General features: G+C 33.2%; 1 protein-coding gene across 3 annotated transcripts in view; it reads right to left on the bottom strand.

Moving 5' to 3' along the window:
• Positions 1 to 4434: 4434 nt before the first annotated feature.
• Positions 4435 to 19768, bottom strand: part of Txnl1 (thioredoxin like 1) — a 31624-nt gene continuing 16290 nt past the window's right edge. Inside the window, exons 4-10 of one of the 3 annotated variants that reach the window (XR_012447022.1) lie at positions 16277 to 16399; positions 14526 to 14595; positions 12624 to 12796; positions 10660 to 10764; positions 6509 to 7169; positions 6161 to 6203; positions 4435 to 4590 (exon numbers count right to left, since the gene is read on the bottom strand). Coding sequence is in view for 2 of the 3 variants with exons in the window: in XM_020186900.2 (XP_020042489.1) it covers positions 6165 to 6203; positions 10660 to 10764; positions 12624 to 12796; positions 14526 to 14595; positions 16277 to 16399 (510 nt within the window). In the remaining variant the exon portion in view is untranslated. The remainder of the gene's footprint in view (positions 4591 to 6160; positions 6204 to 6508; positions 7170 to 10659; positions 10765 to 12623; positions 12797 to 14525; positions 14596 to 16276; positions 16400 to 19768) is intronic. The other 2 variants (XM_020186900.2, XM_020186901.2) reach the window with 2 other exon arrangements.

Here is a 19768-nt window from a genome sequence, read left to right as displayed (position 1 = left end):
TAATACTTCCTTTAATCAAAAGATTATTACTCTAACCAATGATTCTTGTAATTAAGCACTAGAAATGTTTCCAGTTTAATGGGCTAATTGACTATTGCTCACCTCCTTCCTCCTCCTACATCCCAGTTGACTGCTTTCCAGACACTTCTGCTGATTCCTTCTTTATATTCCCTAGCATTTTGTTTCATTCTTTTTTCTTTAGAAGCCCCCATTCATTCATAAGCATCTTCTTTCATCTTCTAAATAACTCATAGTTCCTTACTTCTAGACTCTAAAGGCATATTCCTGCCTGTGTACCTGCTGGAGTCTACCCGAGTGCCCAAAATGTGTCTTAGGAACATTGCTCAAGACAATGTATCCCAAACCATGTTCAGCTTCCCTTCTGAACTTGCTGCTTCCCTTAACAACCATTTCCCCACCTGTCAAAGTGAGAAACTGTTGTGAACTACTCTCCCTACAACCCCCACACTATCCTCCCATAAATTAAGGATAAGGTCTGAACTTTTGCACATGGCAAGAGGAGCTTTGTCTAATTTCTCCTTGTTCATCCAGATTCATCTCCATAAGTTCTCTTAGTCATTCTATGAACACACCATGTACTCTTCCTTTATTTTGGCTAAATTCTCTTCCTAATGTTGCTGAACTGCAAACTCTTAACACAAGCTCTCAAACTCATCTGGAGTATCTCCTCTTGGAACTTGGTAATTCATTCAACATTGTATTTAATGATAAAAAACCAAAAAAAGCCTGGTTTGGTACTAGGGACAAAATCCTTATATTGCTGCTCATAAACCAAATAAGGGCAAATAAGACAAAATAACTGCAAGTGGTTTAATAAACTACAGGGTGGATGAGTGCTTGAATTGACCCTTGTAGACAAATAGCAGTATCAGATGGACAAGTTAGGCCAGAGGAAGGCACAAGACATCAGGGTACATTCTGGTAATTGTAGTGCTATTGTGCAGCATGCAGGGGAAATGAGTGGTAGTGAGAATCTGGCAAAGAGGAATCACATTTTGAAAACCTTATAAAGGAAAGATAACCAGAAACCACATGGAAGATACATTAGAGAGGCCAGATCAGAAGCCGGAAGGCAATTAGGAAGCTATTGTAGTATGCCGAGCAAGAAATGATGGCCTAAAAGCAGTGGCAATGAGACAAGAGAGTAGGGTACAGAAGAAAAATAACTACTTATCCTTGGCCAGACACAAAGTAAGGTGCATTTAATCTTCATAACAAGCCTAAGAGGTAGACAGATGTTCCTATTTTTACACAAGAGTAAATTCAAGCTCCAAAGGATGTTACTTGCTCAAGATGACACAGCTAACAAGTGAAGGACCAGAGAATCAAACTTCAAAGATCTTATTCCTAAGTAGCACAATGAGCAAGTATTCCAGGCGTATGTCCAAGTATAAACCAACAAATCATATTTTTACAACTAGTTCTGACCTGTTCGACTTATCAGTGTTAACTCCTAAGCAAATGAACTTCCTCTTCCCATAGACAAGCACAGCAAAAGTAGAGGAAGGTGATATAATCCAGCAGTTTTAAGGTTACATATCCTAAGACTTTGGTATTATCCAAGCTGCATACAATTTTAGTATCACATCTAAATACAACTATCTTTTAAGTTAACTAATTCAGTAAAACATTCTCCAATAATCATTTTACATAGGCTTTAAAGTTTAAAAGTGACTTTTAACCTATAAAATCTCTACTCTATCAATTTACTCCTATGGTGCTGGGCATACAATGATGTGAAGATAAACCAATGTAAACTTTAAAGCTTACTTTAAATGACATCAATGTTCCTCCTTAAACAATATGGGTATCACTAGGGAATAAAAAGTATTTTAAAGTTTGTTTACCTACCAAACATGCCATATGTACATTACAAAACATGTCTGTCTGGAAATTTTTATAAAATGCTGGACATCTCTAATTGTGAGGTGAAAAAGCTACATGAATACAATATTCCTCTGAAGTTTCTTTTAGCAGTTAATTGAATGGATTTCTTACTTTTCTTAGAAAATTATCTAAGAAAAGAAATAACCAATTCCAAAAGACAAATACCTATATAAAAATTAACCTAGCAAACTGATATATGTAAGTACACAAGAGGCAAGAGGTAGGAGGATTGTGGTCCCAGGGTGGCCTGGGCAAAAAGCCTGAGACCCTCCCTATCTAAAAATAACTAAGAAGTAAAAAGGGGGCTGAAGGTAGAAAGAGCACTTGCTTACCAAGTGTGAGACCCTGAATTCAAACCCCCATACTGCAAAAAGAAAAACCAAATTTAGACATTAAGGAGGAACATGGGAAGACCTTAACGTTTCCAATTTTTTCAAGCCCTCTCCCCACATGAAGTGTTAATGGCATTCATAAATGAAATGCTAAAGCCAAATGTACAGCATACCTATAAAACACTGCAAAACACAATGCATGTATCAACGTTGAGACAAGATGGCAGACAGGCTTCAACTCATTTATCAATGCTTAATTGCTAAGTGGTGGTCTTCCACACAGTCAAGTACTAGAATTGGGGACAATTTGAGGTTTGATGGCAAAGAGGCCAAAATGGATTGTGAGGCCCATCACAGACACAAGAGCAGCCTGTAAAATACTTGCCCTCTGCCTTCAGCTGACAAAGACTTTGTACTGCACTCTTTACTTTTCTTTCTATTGTGGACAGAGTATCTATTAAATCTCATCAGAGATGACTCTTGATGTGAAATATAACAATTCATGCAGATGAGATTCTGTTTTACAAAACAAACAAGAAACTTAACATCAATTTTCTAGAAAGTACTATGTAATGGATAGGATAACTTTGGTTAAAATAAGTAGGGTTACTTTTTTATCAAGTGCACTTCTCATTCATCTAGAAAATTCATGTTCTATAAAAATATTATTTATTTAAGTATAGATGTACTATTTTAGGAGAAAATAGCATTTCAGCTTGGTATTTTAAATAATGTTAATTATGCATGTTTATTTGTAATAGTAAAACTTCCCATAAGTGAGACATGTTACAGTTACCTATAAAACATCATTTTTCACTATTTACAATTTAAATAATTATGGAATGTCTGTATACTGCAACCGAATTATAGAAAAGTCATATAAACAATAATATAAATCTGATGCTCAATCCTTTACAAATATGAAATTACTTTTACTGAGTTTTCATCAAATTGTCAAGTATAAATAGGACGAGGTCATCAATACTTAAGATGAGGCACTTTAACAATTACCCAAAAAGGTTAAGTGTACAAAAGTATAAACCAAAACTCTTGATATTGATCTTAATCTTAATTTCAGGCATAATTAATCTGAGATGGTCTATATTAGGAGTATTATAAACTTTTATTTTTTGCCAGTCTGCCACCAACTTGACCCAAGGCAACAAACTTGTGAGAGACAAACAATATAGACGTCACCACAGACCAGTTACTGTGTTCACATACAAATGAACTAAGCATTACCTAATAACACTTGGGTTTCGGAAAGCAACCACTTCGACACTAAAACTTACACATAATTTCTTCAAAATCATGTATAATACATTGGTCTCAAAGGGCAAACAGTAAAGCTACTTTATTTCTACACAAGAGTCACTGTATTGACTGAATCACAACTTAACTAAAAAGCCTTACATACGCTTTAAAATACTGAATTTAAAAAATATTTAGAAATTTTAAAATTAAATTTGCCAATACTTTCTAGATTACAACTTTAAGATCAAAACAATAAAGTACAAATATTTTATTTAGCCAGCTTTATGTGAAACATCTTTTAAACATAAACTTTTTGCCAACTCATTTTCAAAACCTTAAATCATGATCTCTGTATAGATATACTCTGCATGTAATTCAGATAATACTGGATTAAAGTTAATAATTTCTATTGTTAAATGTACTGTACTGTACTTTTCCTAATTGTCTGAATTAAATATTCCTCTATTAGCAAGGAAAATGTCTGACTCAAATTAAGTTTTATCTAGACCAGATTAAAATCTTGGTATGAGAACTTGTAGACCAATTAACTAATAGCTTTACGTAAGAGTACTTAAATCTTACTGAACCTGTTTATTTCTGGCAGTTATAATATGAGTAAGTTCTATATAGACCAGATAATTGTTTGAGCATGGTTAGCTATCCCTAGTCCATTTATCACAGTCGTTTTTCATGTACATGTACACAAGTACTCCTTAATTCCTTACAAAAGTTTGATCCTCTGAAGACAGAAATTAGCTTTTCAAACAATATGCTACCACATACTTAAGTCTCTTCTAAAATCAGAAGCTGGCAAATATTCAAACAAAAGGTAAGAGAAAATATTTATGCATAATGACAGAATTTAAGCTTGGCAAAAGTAATGACTTTTATTTACAACTGCATGTATCAAGATTACAATAGAAACACTAGTGATACCATCTGAACAAAAGCAATGATTTATTGGTAATGGCAATGAATGAAACATTGACAGTTTCTGGAGAGAATCAAACAATTATCCAGGAGCTGCAAATCTGATTGCAATAGGTCTTCCAGTGTCTTCTGTATCTTAGTGGCTTTCTCCTTTTTTGCCAACTACCTAGAAAAACAAAAATAAAAGGTTTTATGTATAATATACTGATTCAGAAAAATTTTTTTTCAAAAATATTAATGTAATAATCATTTTGTCATCTTATTGTATTAATTTTTATCCTTTAATCTTTTTTAACATGCAGTGTCCTTTTATTGTGGAAGCAAACTGTAACCCCCCCTCCCAACTTGCCACAAGTAATTAAAAATGAAACACATGCAGGCTATTTTTGGTTTCCTACCCTGTTTTAAGAAAAAGTAATGCCATTTTTCCAAACAAGTCTGACAATTTAGAGAAGTTAATGAAGGAAAAAAAGAAGATGATGTTAGGAGTTGAACATATTTGGTGTACTATTTTTTAGGCAATTAGAAATCTAATGTTGATCACAAAGTAACTTAGAATTACAAGAGTATGCTAAACTCATGTTTTCAACCCTAAACAACAGATTTCTAGACTTTTCCTTCCACATGTAAACATGCAATAAAAACATTAAAAGCCAGGCACCAGTGGCTTTGAAGCCAGCCCAGAGCAAATAGTTTGTGAGACTGTATCATCAAAAAAAGGGCTGGTGGAGTGGCTTAAGTGGTACGAACACAAGCCTAGCAAGCATGAGGCATTGAGTTCACACCCAAGTTTAAAAACAAAAACAAAATCTTCTCAGGTTTTTAAAAACCCTGGCTGCTACAAATGTAGTAGAAGAAAAATAAAGAGTAAACCTTTTGTATGTCAATGTTTAGAAAAATCTACTGAAGTTTTTTTCTTAACATCCTGTTTGCTGTTAATGTGGCAGCATAAAAATAAAGAAAAACTTGGTTTCAGGTTGGTGAGTGGCTCAAGTGGTAAAGTACCTGCCTAGCAAAAAAAAGAAGGAAAGAAAAACTGGGTTTCTACCAACTATTGAAGAAAACAAATTCTGTGAGAGTAACTGACCTCAAGTGTAGTTTATCATTTAGTATATTCTTGTAGCAGAATGTCCCTTAAAAAAATCCTCGTGCAAGATTCTGCTTGTATGTTCATGTAGAAAAGTATATATGTATATTTACAAATGTAATTTTCATATTTTAAAATTGATTCTGCTCCAAATGGTAATGTCTACACTAAGCAAAACTCAAAAAGCCAGCAGTAGATATCTGGTCCATTAAAAGAATATAGCTAGTTAACTGTCATTCATAAGAAAAGATAAAACTCTTTCCATTGAATTCCCAATCACACACTACTAGTAATGCTTTTTCCCCCACGCTAAGGAAAACTACTCTTATTACTTCAAAGTAGCATCTTTTTAGTCTAAAAAAAAATACTAGAAAAGATCAATAAATCATAAAGATGATAATATCTCCAAAGAGAATGTAGGTTAAGAGTATGAAAACCAGGTTTAAAGACATTAGAAGGAAAGAGAAGTGGCACTATTTGTATCATAAATGAATTTAAGCTTATAAACAGTGAAAGCATTGTTGATCATTATTTACTTGGGAAATGCAAAACACAGAGCTATTAGATTAAGCAAAAAGAAAACAAAAACAACCAACATTAAAAATTAAAATTTTAGCAGATGTGATACAGAAGACACAAATCTGCATACTGTTTCACAGGTTGATAACTCTCAACTTGCCAATATGTACTCTCTGTAAAAAAAGAAGAAATTCAGCATTCCAATGTGGATCCTGACCCCAAACATAAAAGCTCTTTTATTCTGTCTTAAGCCTTTATATTATACCTCAGGCAAACAAAAGTCTACATAATCAAAATTAGGTGTCAAAGATATTTATTCAGTAAAGAGTCCATTAATCTATGTTAATATTTCAATCTAACCTATTATTCAGTCCATACGTCCATCAACTGGCCTTGAGCTCACTAAGCTAGGCAAAAGCAGAGGATTCAACCACAAAAAGACTTTGGGATTAACACTGAACAAGAAAAGAAAACCTACCCTCAAAATCAATATGGCTGGATGTGGCTCAAGTGGTAGAACACCTGCCTGGCAAGAACAAGGCCCTTTGTTCAAACCCCAGATCATTAAAAAAGCCAAAAAAACCAAAAACCTAATAAATATATTAGCTTTAGTATAAAAGAACTTATATTTAATTTCCAAAATGATTCTCTAGCTCCTGAAAAGTTAAACTTTAGAATGGATTTTAAAGTATTATCCAAGTAAATCTGAAAGCATTTATAACAATTTAAGTTTTATTTCAATATAACTACTCTAAATGTAGAACAAAATTGAGTATTAAATAGCAGAAAGTTAAAAAAAAAAAAAAAAGGTCTCATGAGCAACACAGTATGGGAATGAAATTAAAGCATCTAGTTGCAAGCCCAAAACAAAATAAAAGGCCGATTGAGACTCATGAGTAGGATGATATCTGAAGGAAGAGATGGTTGAGGAATCTAAGTAACAAGAAGGCTGATCCAGATGCTGGAAGCTGTAGAACTCTTGCAGCAGCAATGGAGAGAACATGGGAAGGGTGAGAGCAAACAGGTGCGAGATGAGCAGAGAAGCAAGGAAGGGAGGAGAGTGAGACAAGGTCAGTCTTTCTATTACTTCATTTTAAAAAATCTTCTGGTTTTAGTTCATTTGAGTTGGATTAAAAAAGCTGAAAAATAAACAGATAGAAATGTTATAAAAAAAATAGCTGATGTGGTAAATGGCCAGTTTAGAAAGTCTATTTTTATTACAGTGATAAAAATCTGTTCTGCTTTTCACATGCGCCTCATTCCCTAAGAAGCAAAAGCCCCTATAATTTCCTAATTTCTGTACACTTTTATTTTAATACTAAAATAAAGCAATTTGTGTAAAGAGCATATTTTAGCAAAGAAAACACCTACTTTCAATTAACACAGCAAGCTTTTCATGCTGCAACAGAAATACATTTACAACATACATACATAGCCAAAGTATATGCACATAATCTCTGCCTGATGCCTTTAAGAGCTAACACCAAACAAGTGAAGGTGTATTCTAATCTGCTAAATCTTAAAAGCATAACCTTATAAAGTTGTAAAAGCATACTAACATTATCTACAAACCACTCATACAACATAAGAATATAAACAGAAAATGCTTAACACTTCTTGTATAGTTCTGTTCACTACAAAAAGAGGTTATCAAATTTTTCTTACCCATGTCTATAAAATACATGGCTAATTTATTTTGAAATCTCAGTGTATAATTCCTTTTACTTTCAGACTGACTGAATAAGGAAAAGAAGTGTCACACTTTACTTATCCTTGAATGCCTCCTGCACCTTCCCACTTTCATGTCCGAGTCCCTACTTTTCCATTCGATCCAGAGTAATCATCACTATCTTTTTCTCTATCTAAACTGTACTTTTAAAACTTAGCTCAACGCCCTCTTTCTCCACAAAATATTCTTAAATTTTCCCAGACATTGTTGACAAGGAATGTCACTGAGCTGGGAATGTATGAGAATACTTTATGGCGGAAGAACCCTTGAGTAAAGTTTTGATTAATTTTGATTAACTTTCCATGTTTGTGCATTATCCTAAATATAATCTCACTGTAACAGGGATTATCATTGTACTAGCATAATACTAAAGAGAAAAAAAGTACTAGACCACATATTATATCCTTCATGCTAACCCAAAACTCATTTAGAGTTTTTAGTAAGCAATTACACAGGACAAAATGGACCAATTTCACATAAGTCCTCTATTTTTTACTACATTAAAGTTGTTGCTTCACATGATATAAAGACAGTATAAGCTTATTTTTAGGAATAACCCTAGTACAAAGAAGTGTAAGATTTAGATATTTAAGAAAATCACTCAATCAATTCAATTTTGCCAAATTTAAAAACAAGGGGCTAAGAATTCCTGAACACCTACAAAGAAGTCCATTACAGCAGTCAAACCATCCCCACAACAGTTCAAAGTGTGGTCCAGCTGGGGTCCTTGTTACCCTTTTAGGACATCTGCAAGGTCAAAACTATTTTCAGAATAATGCTAAACAACTTTTTGCCTTATTAACTCTCATTCTCTTCCAGGTATACAGTGGAATTTTCCATAAGCTGCACGACAAGTTTTGTCATAGCAGATTGAATACAGAAGCAGATATGAAAACAAGAAAACTCTATTAGGCTACAAGTAAATTTGTAAAAATTACAAAATAATTCTCCTCTTCTTACTAAATTCATTTCTCTTCTGGAAAATGTGTTCATTTTTAATTAAAATATTATTGTTAATATGTAATGCATTTATGTTATAATTTTTCTTAATTTCTGAGTTTAAAATTCTAATACATAAATATATAAACAAAAGTTCTTGGTCCTTGAATCATTTTTCAGTTTAAAAAGTAACGAAGACCAAAAAGTTGGAAAACTGCTTCTCTACAGCAATTTAAATAGGTGACAAAAGTTAAATGGGCAAATGACTGCTTTAACAAATACTCTCAAGCAAGAAAAGTCTAATCTATGCTATCTAAAGACAGACTCCAGAAAAGGAAGCTCTGGCAAGCAAAAAGGAGAAAAGACTTCACTAAAAGGGATGTGAGAGAGATGTTAAAACAATGAAGTGGAGAAAAACACTTAGACAATTATTAATGCAAGTTTAAAAAAACTATGATTGAATGGCAAGCTGGCAAGAAGATGGGCAAGACAGAATGATGGTTATTTAAAGAAAAAGTTGAAGTCAAGTAGCATAAGCTGAGTAAAGAAATAGAAGCTAGCACTAAACTAATGACAGGAAGAAACAGTAAAACTTATAGTAATACATCTTACAAAAGCACTAAACTAATACTAAACCTGCAAGGCACAGTTAAAGCCAAGGCCAATGACACTGAATTCAAATGGGCAAAGAAGCACAGCAGGCAGCCAAAAATGTCTTTGTTGCTCACATTTCCCAGGAAAGCATATCTCATATCACAAAAATGTAGATGTTTAATCTCTGCTTCTTCTGACCTGGCATTACATGCACATTAAACATGTAGATATGATAAATCTAGGTACGTAATTATTCTTACTCCTCACAAAAGTTAATTATACTATGAGACTGGAAGAAATCGTTGAAAAATGGCCAGTTAAAATACCTATTGTCAAGATTTTCAATTCTGCAAAAACAGCATACAATTTTATAAGAATAATATTACACAATTTAATTAATTTTTCTACAACTGAATTAAAATCAGATCTGCAGATGCCACCAAAAAGTATAAGAGTCTCAGGATGTTTTACTTTCCCAAACAAGGGTCTACTGGGAACCTCTTCCTTCAGGAAATGGCAGCACTAGGGAAACTCTTACTCTCTTTACAATTATTTCAATTCCAAGAATGCTTGCCACATGCAGCCATCAGAAAAATTGTGATAACTCCATCTCCTGTGCTGCCATACATTTAAACAGTATTTAGCCCCTGGGTTTGGTAAGGAGAAAGCTCTCAATGGCACGTCTATTATCTGGGTTTGTATACTGTATATTTAAGAGCAACCTATAGAACTGCTATCATCTAGACGTTTTTCTAGAAATGTATGAAAAGGGCTGGTCCTCATTCCTTAAAGTCCTATCTACCCCTTAAATTTTTCACCATCTTTCAGACTGTAGCCTTCAAAAAAAATACACACATTTATAAAAATATGAGAAAACCTGCATGCATATTCACTTTTATTTATTGGCTAAAGTATCCTCTTTCAGTACTCATGCTAGATGTTGGTATATTAAAATTCAGTTCATTATTTTATTATGAAATTGTTCAAGACATTTCAAATGTTTTCATTAGAAATAACAATGTAAATCTTAACACAAGCAAAGTTGTTAAAATCTCGTTATTTCTTTCAAATAATGATTGGACTTACTCTATTTGCTCATAATAATGGACACCTATAACCGGACTTTTTACTCTTATATAGCTGTCATTCACTAATATATATTGTATCAGTTTACCATTAAGACTTATAGTATTCATTAAAGACTCCTTTTAGTTGGAGAAATTACCAATCTAGTTTAACTTTATAAAATTTCATGACAGAAGATTTTAGGTCTTTATGGTTAAAAAAGTATGATTATTGAAATACATGAAATTATTCCTTTAAAACTGTATTTTTATTTCCCCTAGTTATCATTTGAATAAACTTACTCGTTTGAAGTCATTCATGTTTGTGGCCTGGACTGGAGTACCAATAAAAGTAAAATATGAAATTCTTGTTGTTTCTTCTTCACCTTGATTAGACTGAACAAATATCTACCAAAAGAAAAGAATGGTGACATTTATAATTGCAATTCTTTTTACATGAACATACTTTAGGTTTAACTGATATCCTTAGATAATTAATAAATTATCTAAGTAATTATCTTTGTAATGCTTACTCTAAATTATGTAACATTTAGACTAGTGCTCCTAAAGGACTACCAATTCCATTGTTTGCCCTGCTATTCTCACCTTCTCCAGGGACGTCATAGCAAGACACCCACATACACAAGTTCATTGTAATTTAATGTGATGGTATGGAGGAGTCAGAATTAAATTCTTTACAGATATGCTGAAAGAGTATGAGACTCATGATTACAATGGGACAGAATGTTGTTGATAATTTTATTAAAATCATAGTTTTTCACTGAGGAAAATCTCTGCAGTTATATTGTTTCTGATAGTCATGCATCCATTCTATTTCCTAGAATATTAAAAGAAAACATAGTATTGGAAATCAGCTCCTAAAACTATACTATGCACTTTCTATTTTTTAAAGCAGTTTTGATTCTTTATACTTTCTACTTAAAAATTTTCCCTCAGTATTTCAAGAGATAAAGCAGCTTTACTTACAGATCCTTTTTCAATATACTGGATTTTTTTTTTATTTGTTCCATTTTTTAAGACATAATACTCTAAATGCTGTCTGTTTAAAAATATCACCTCTCTTGATTTGGATGACATACTTCTTTCATTCCAAGATAGTACTCATTGGTCAATTTTTATTCTTGTTTTCACAGGCAACCATAGACTCATTTTCAAACTAAGTTTATCGTCAATTTAAAGTCTGTAACAAGGAGACTAGTTCTCACCTTATTTATTTACAATGCATTTGCTCTTTGAATCCAAGCACAACTATTTATATTTATTTCTTTAAAAAATGCATCTATTTTCATTGATTAGACTCTAATCAAAGCTACTACTTTCATTTCAATTTTATCATCACAAAAAGTCAGTCTAAAATTTTAATTAAGATAGAACATAGTACATAAAGTCTTTAGACTATTACAAGACTGTCTTTGGTGGTTTCCAATGACAGAGGAGATTACTTCAGAATCTCTGAGTCATAGAGCTTTTTCTAATAAACAATCCTCACCCCAATACTAAGTAAAACAAAAGATGTCTTAATTAGGGATATATATTACATAAAATATTTGATAATCTGTGTTCTCAGGTTAATATAACCATTTCTTCCATTGCTTTTGGTTAGAGTATTTTAGATACTTAAAGCTCAACTTGATTTTACTTCTTCATATTACAATAATGTATACTGTGCAGCTCGAAAGCAAACCTCCTAAAAAGAACTCATACTATAACATTCTTCTAATTTACAAAAGTAGAATTATTCCATTTAAACAAAGACATTTTATCATCTGTTATGATTTATTATCAATAGTTTTGTTCTTTCTTTTTTTTCATTCTTTTCTAATCCTGCTATCTTCTCCCACTGAGGGCCAAGAAAAGGATGGAGAGGGATATGCTGAGTTTCAATTCTAAAATTCTCAAAAACAGTAACTGCTAAAAAGCAGCTGGCTTTTATAAGTGGCATTTTTTATAATATCATTTAGAATATATGATTCAAAATCAGCTCAGGCACTATTCAATATTCAAATATACCTAAGGTCATTTTATCAAATGTAAAATTATCTTTTTAAAGTTATTTTTACTGATAGCATTTTTATGATACAAGGTTAAATTAAAAAGAAAACTTAATTAGCCCATTTTACATTTTTACTCATTCCAAGTTGTTGGACAAACACTATTTTAAAGGATCATTTAGAATCACCTAGGATACGAAAGACAGCATTATTACCCAGAAGCCTGTTAAATATATTCTATGAAACACTACTTACAGTTACACTGTTAACATTCTGAAACTTAACGTAACGAAGAGGAACAATGCCATCTTCTTTAATATCATCCTCTGTCAGCTCCAAAGCTTGAGTTGGTTCACTTCTCTCTGCCTCTTCAAAATCCATGGATCGGGGTAAGTTGATAAAAATTTTTACATATTTAGGACCCTGACCTATAAAATGATAAAATAAAATGAAATGCTAAAAACTACAAACATACTATACTTTCTTCCCTTTATCATTACATTCATACTAGACACAGACATACACACATTCATGTGTATTCATATACCTATTACATATGTATACATAGAGCACTTCCCGGTTACTACTCTACATTCTCATGTTACAGTTTTTCATTAATAAAATTCTAATTTAATTATGAAAATACAAAGTATTTGTATAAGTACATGCTGCAGAAATGAACGTGTCTCTCTTTACAATACTGAGGTATTAAAGAATTGAACTGATGGTCTCACACTTGCTAGACAAAAAAGAGCTCTAGTGCTTGAGCCAACACCCACCATTAGGACTTACAAAAGCCTGGGTACTGACAGCCAATTTTTTATCTTTTTTTCCAATACACATTTACTGGTACCTTCTTGGCTTACCTAGCACTAAATATTAGAAATGATTAAAACACACACACATACATATGCACATGAGTGTACACATACATCACACCACTAGTGATAAGATATAAGGAAAGTGGCAATGGATTCTGATATTATATGTAAATTAACAAATTTTCATAAAAGAAATAACATTTGAGGTAGATCCTGTAGTTGACAACTGATAATTTTGTTACTTAGGAGAAAAGAATTACCAGTGACATTTAGACAAAAGGGAATCAATCATAAAACTCAAATCTTATGTTAGATATAAGGTAAGGAATAGGCCCATAGGAAAAAACCACATGTATAGAATACTCCTTTAATTTCAAGACACAACATTAGACATGTATTCTGTAGCTGACTAAGAAGTATTAAGACTCATTTCTAGGGTCAGCCATGATGTTACATACCTGTAATCCCAGTTGCTTGGGAGGCAGAGGGTACAAGAATCATAGCAAGGTCTACCCAAGTAAAGTTAGCAGGAGACCCTATCTGAAAAACGAACTAAAATCAAAAGGACTGCGGGCATAGGCAGCTCAAGCAGTATAGCACTTGACTAGGAAGTGCAAAGCCCTGAGTTCAATTCTTCAGTAACTCAGTATTGCAGAGAGAGAGAAAGAGAGGAAGAAAACTTCATTTCTACAGCACTTACTTACACAAATACTTTGTATTTTTATAATAAAGTTGTAATTTTATTCATGAAGTTGTAACATGAAAATTTAGAAATAATGATAGGGAAATGCTATCTGATAAACAGGGCCTTGGCTGTTTGTCCCAACAATCAAGAAACAAAACCAAAAAAACTCTTAGCACCACTCCATTACCCTCTGAAAAACAAAAAAAAGTAACCAAAAAATGAGAGATTAAGAAAAACGCTTGATTTTACAAAACAGAAAACCCAAGTCTGTACAATCATGTTGATATGCATGATATAAAGACACAGTAACAGAGCAAGAGCCTCAGTTTTACCATTTAGAATAGGAGGGGCTTGAAAAAAAATCTCTCCCAGTTTTTATTCTAAAAAGTGGCCACCAAGAATCTTCTAGAGCTAGAAGAAAGGATTTAGTAGTTTATAGATTAAGGTGAAACAATTTTTTAAGACCTTTGGGAATAAAAAAAATTTAAAGTTCCATTTCTTTCTTTCCCTAATAATTTTACAATGTTTGCCCATTCATTCATATTCTTAAATAAACAATTCCTAAACTCTTATTTAGAAATGTTTTAAATGCATGGTAATATGTCTAACAATGCAGGAAGTTAGTTAAGTGAAATGCTGTTCTTTACTCACCATTATCTGGCCCTTGAAATTTCATGGAATAAAGCTTAACTGGTTGATTGAATGCCACAGTAATAAGGAGCTGTGGGGAAAATAGTTTCATTATAAAAGGGAACTGAATAAACAAAATGCCTAAGTAAAATTAAAATAACAGACAGAAAAAACCTAGTTCATTTAGAACAAATGCAATATGGAAAATCAGCAAGTTGAAAGTAATGTGATTACACTGACATTTGAGAAATACCACCATCAATTATTCATGTATAAGAATGGCAAAAAAACTTAAATGGGGTAAATCTGCTAAAAATTATACATAAAGCCTAAGATCTTATGACCTATAAACTTGCAAACAACCTCTTTTCTAACAAATAAAACAAAATTCCCAAATTAAAATTTATTCTGTAAATTTTAGCATATATGCTTTTTGAGGAGTTTTGTAAAGTATTTATGCACATCATTTAATAATTTGGAGGCAAAGTGCAAATTCTGCAGAGATTAGCCCTCACATGAACTGTGGTTCAGAACTCCAAAGAGTTAAGACTCTTGGGACTGGGGATGTAGCTGGACATGCTTAGTTGTATGAGGCCCAGCATCCAAAAAAAAAGAAAAAAGAAAAAAAGAAAAAATCCAGTAACTCCAAACCTCCATCCTAAACTTCCTTAACTGTGAGGGAACTGGTACACAAAACACTGACTTGAATGCCTATCTCTCATAGGAGCACTGAGTCATTTATTCAACTTTCTTTCCAGTGTTTGTTGTTAAGCACTGATGCTTCTACCTTGGAAGAAAGATTTTTCCCTAGCAGGAGGATTTCAAGGGGGCTATAGACAGTCCTGTTGATGATATACATCATCACAATTAATAAGGAACACAATGTGAATGATACTCTCAAAGCTCTAGTTAGAGGAAAGGTAAGGTTTAGGCTTATGATTTCAGAATCATGGTGTTCTAAGAATATAACTAGGGTAGTTCCTTTAGTCACACCACTAGTTTTTTATACTTGATCCATAACAGTGTGAGAAAATAGTAGCCATGACAAGTATAGGGAACTGCACTAGAGGTGAAGAGCAGGGGATGAGACTAGAAAGCCCCAAACAGATCAAGTCAGTAAGACATCTTTAAGTCAGTGAGGAATCATTTAACTCTCTTAAGAAAGAGAAACATGAAGATTTATACTTTAGAATAATAATTTTTGTGACCATGTAGAAGATAAAGTAAAATGGGGAAAAACCAGAGACAATGGAGTAGAAAGCAAATTCAGGGAAATAACAACCACATGAAGATAAAGGTGGCTTAATCCAGGCAGTTAAACCGTCTTTGACAAAGGCAGTGTGGGGAAGTATAGGAAAAATGATACAAGTTTTTAACTAGGAGCGAAAAGTTAGCCACATAAAGTAGTAGTCATCTAATTAGTCTCTGTTCCTCAGACACAAACTCATCTGAACATGAAAAACATACAGAACAGATCAGGAATGAACAAAAGGACCAAACGATGAGGATAGCCCAACTCAACTGTGGGACCAATCCAAGAGTTCTGCAGTTTTTCTTACTCCACTTGGCAGTAAACATAGAACAAACAAATGAGGTGGGTCTGGATAGTCAAAGAACAGGAGTCAAAGATATTAAAGGCTATAAAAAAAAAAAAGAGATAGGAAGAACTGATCATCTGGGAGACATAATCCATGAGATGGGAACATGACAAAGAAACAAGAGAGGCATAAATAATGAAATTCCTAACAACCTTTACTTAGGCATTCAGTTACCTGTTCATCACAGTCAGATTCCAAGAAGGTCATGTCTTTTCGTAAACAGTTGTCAAACCCATGCTCATCACTTTCATTAAGGCATTCACAACCAGCTTTGTTAATAAAAGGCATTAAATCCATCTGAAAAAAATTAAATGAAGACCTCAAGTAAAAACAATTGGGTTTGTATTAAAAAGTTAAAAAATTTAAACATCTGATTCTCTTTTTAAGGCAATTTTTAAAATAGTTACTAAAACTTTCGTAACAGTCCTTTCATTTGAGTTTCTCATTGAGATCTACCACTATTAAATTTAAATCTAGATTTAGCCTATTACAAACTTAAGTTTTTAGCACTAAGATTAGAAAATGTTAACAACCTTATTTAGTAACTGTTTTATAGGGAAATAATGCAAATTAAAATGTCTGTAAGAACCAAAGAAAGCTTATCTCCTTATTCCAGTGGCCCTGAACTCTTTAAACCTATACCACAATGAGGTTAAATTTAAGATGAGAGTAGCAAATAAGGACTTAAGTCTTTTTATTATGGGAAAATTTAAATATACACAAGTAGAATAATACAACAAACTCCATGTATCCACCACCTCCAGCTTATGACCACTCTTGTTTGACATCTATCCCACCCTTACATCTTACACCCACTCTCATTTATTTTGAAGCAAATCTTAAAACATCTTATAATTTCATTCATGAACATTTCAATGTGTATTTCTAAGAGGCAAGTACTTTTTTTAAAAAAACAAACCATTCACATCCTTACTAGCATTATAACTAAACTAATAACTTAGTATCAAACATCAGTGCTCAGATTTTCTCAACTGCCTCATAAATGTTTTACAATAGAATTAGTCAACTGACAATACAGATCCCCAAAAAAAGTATAAGCATGGTTTTTGGTTAATGTCTCTTAAATCTTTTAACCTACAGTCATTTAGCCTATAGATTGCTTACTACTATGGATTTTGCTGGTTGCTTCCTTGTGGTGTCAATTAGCATATTCTTGCTTCCTGCATACTGGATTGACAAATATTTCCAAACTTTCAACACAATATCAAAGAATTGTGGTAGCAGTGACCACACTTATCTTTTTTTCCTCACTCTAGTGGGAATGCCTCTAGCTTTTCTCCATTAAGATTTTATTCAATACTTTAAGAATAAGCAGGTTACTGAATTTTGAGTGCCTTTTTTGCATATTTGGAGAGTATGATTTTTTTCCCTTCGCTCTATTAACATGACAGATTATATAAACATTAGTTGCATGTTTGAAATAAACCAAATTTTGCTTACAATGGTATTTTTTATTCTACTACTAGACTGTTAGATTTTGTTTACTAATATTTAAGATTTTAAAAACAATATTCATAATTAAAACTGCTGTGGCTTTTATAGCACATATTTGCTAGATTCTAGGATGTCATACATACTTCAAAAAGAAATTTACAAGTTCTATTTGTGGTTAAGTAGTTATGGAAATACTATGTTGCCTGATTTTTAAAGCTTTAGCAACATTTACTTTTGAAGTAATATGGGCCTGTATGGAAGAGCTGTTTTACTATTTCCTTCTCTTTCTCTCTAAAGTGACTGGTCTACTTAGATGTCCTGCTTTTACTGATTTTGGTAAGCTGTATCTTTCTAGAAAAGTATTCATTTTATTTATTAAACAAAGACTTTTTAAAGTTTACCAAGTATTATAGATTATCAGTTGCTAGTTTACCTTTCTATCATGAAAGATCTACTAATTTTTTAATCCATATATTACTGTATGTATGTAGTTCTGAAAGACTGAAAACTTTACACATCAAATAAGTATCAAAATAGTAATAATCCATTAGTACAGATACCCAACTATTCATGGAATAGCCTAAATTCTTTCAAAACCAAAATGCTAAATTAAATGCTGTACTCAGAATGACACACTACAGCCAACTGAAAAAGATGATGAGGGGAGAAAAGGAAGGCTATGGAGCAAAATTCTGCTATAGTAGAATTGTTCTAAACTTCATTAGTATTTGTGTTTAAATAAAAAGTTTTGGCAAAACCTTTTAAATGCTTATTTCTTCCTTAAGTATCTATGAGCAACTTCAATGCTGCAACTAGGATTAAGATCTCAGTTGTGGAGCAACACTGCACTCACACTTCTAATACCTTAAGAATGAAAATTAAACCAAATTGATGGATTCTTTGCAATGACTTTGATTTTGAGTTATTGTGGGGCGCACACAAAAAACCAATTACGTTTAAACTGCTGCATTAATATGCAACACTGTCAAACATTTTCCTAATAATTTCCTCATTTCTACCTGTGTGTAAGGAGTTTTACAGAACATGGGTTCCTGTGAAAAACTTTAAAATCTAACCTAAGAATGAATCCTACCTTCAATGGAATAAAGTCTCAGAACAGCAGAACCTCAGTTTCGGGATCAAGACTAAAACCAAAAGCGAGGGTGCTGACCGTGAAATGACAACGTATTATTAGACTCCCATTAGCTTGGCTATAGAAAACTACTGACATGTAGGTCATGAGAGTAACAGTTGCCCAAGCCATTTTTCAGGAACTTGGAAGCAACTTTTGTCAAACTAGTTGGAACCACTGAACCTTCACCTGGGACCAGGAAAACTTCTGATGGATCATGCTCCCTCCTCCATTTTACGAACAGGTGCCCTATAAAAAGCCACCAAGGTTGACTATGTGTGAGCAGACCACCAGTTACTTCACTATTCCTCCACTAATCATAGTTCCCTATGGTGGAGACCTGCTTCTTCTTCTTCTTCTTAATCATTTTTACATTTACTCACATGTGTATACACTATTTGGGCCACCTTGCCTACGCTCCCACACCCCCCACCTTGGGCAGAACCTGTTCACCCTCTTGTTCTCCAACTTTGTTGAAGAAAACACGTAAGAGATAACAAGAAAGATGTACCGTTTTTGCTAGTTTGAGATAAAGATAGCTATACAGAGAGATTCCTAGCACTGTTTCCATGTACTTGAGATTGCAACCCACATTGGTTCATCTCTGCCAGACCTCTTCACTAGTCCCCTTCCCATAGTGACCTCTGACCGTTTAAGATTACTTTATTCACTCCTCCAGAGTGAGTACATCAACCACATTCAAGTTTTAGGTTTCCTCCCCGTTCCCTATCCTCCCATCCGCGTTCTCCCCTTAGTGTGTGACCCATGTCCAATAATATTACTGCATTTGTTTTAGGCCTATAATCCACATGAGGGAGTACATGTGATTTTTGGCCTTCTGAGCCTGGCTAACTTTGCTTAAGATGATGTCTTCCAGTTCCATCCATTTACCTGCAAATGGAAAAATTTCACTTTTTGTGGCTGAATAAAATTCCTTTGTATACAAATACCAAATTTTCTTGATCCATTCATCAGCTGTGGGGTATCTTGGCTGTTTCCATAGCCTGGCTTTTAGTGCTGCAATAAACATGGGTGTCAGATGCCTTTGTAATAATCTGAGTCACATTCCCTCGGGTATA

Source organism: Castor canadensis, chromosome 4 (genome assembly GCF_047511655.1).
Source record: "Castor canadensis chromosome 4, mCasCan1.hap1v2, whole genome shotgun sequence".
In the NCBI taxonomy this organism is placed as follows: domain Eukaryota; kingdom Metazoa; phylum Chordata; class Mammalia; order Rodentia; family Castoridae; genus Castor; species Castor canadensis.
The sequence above is the reverse complement of the archived record's forward strand: the minus strand, read 5'-3'. Positions and strand labels throughout refer to the sequence as shown.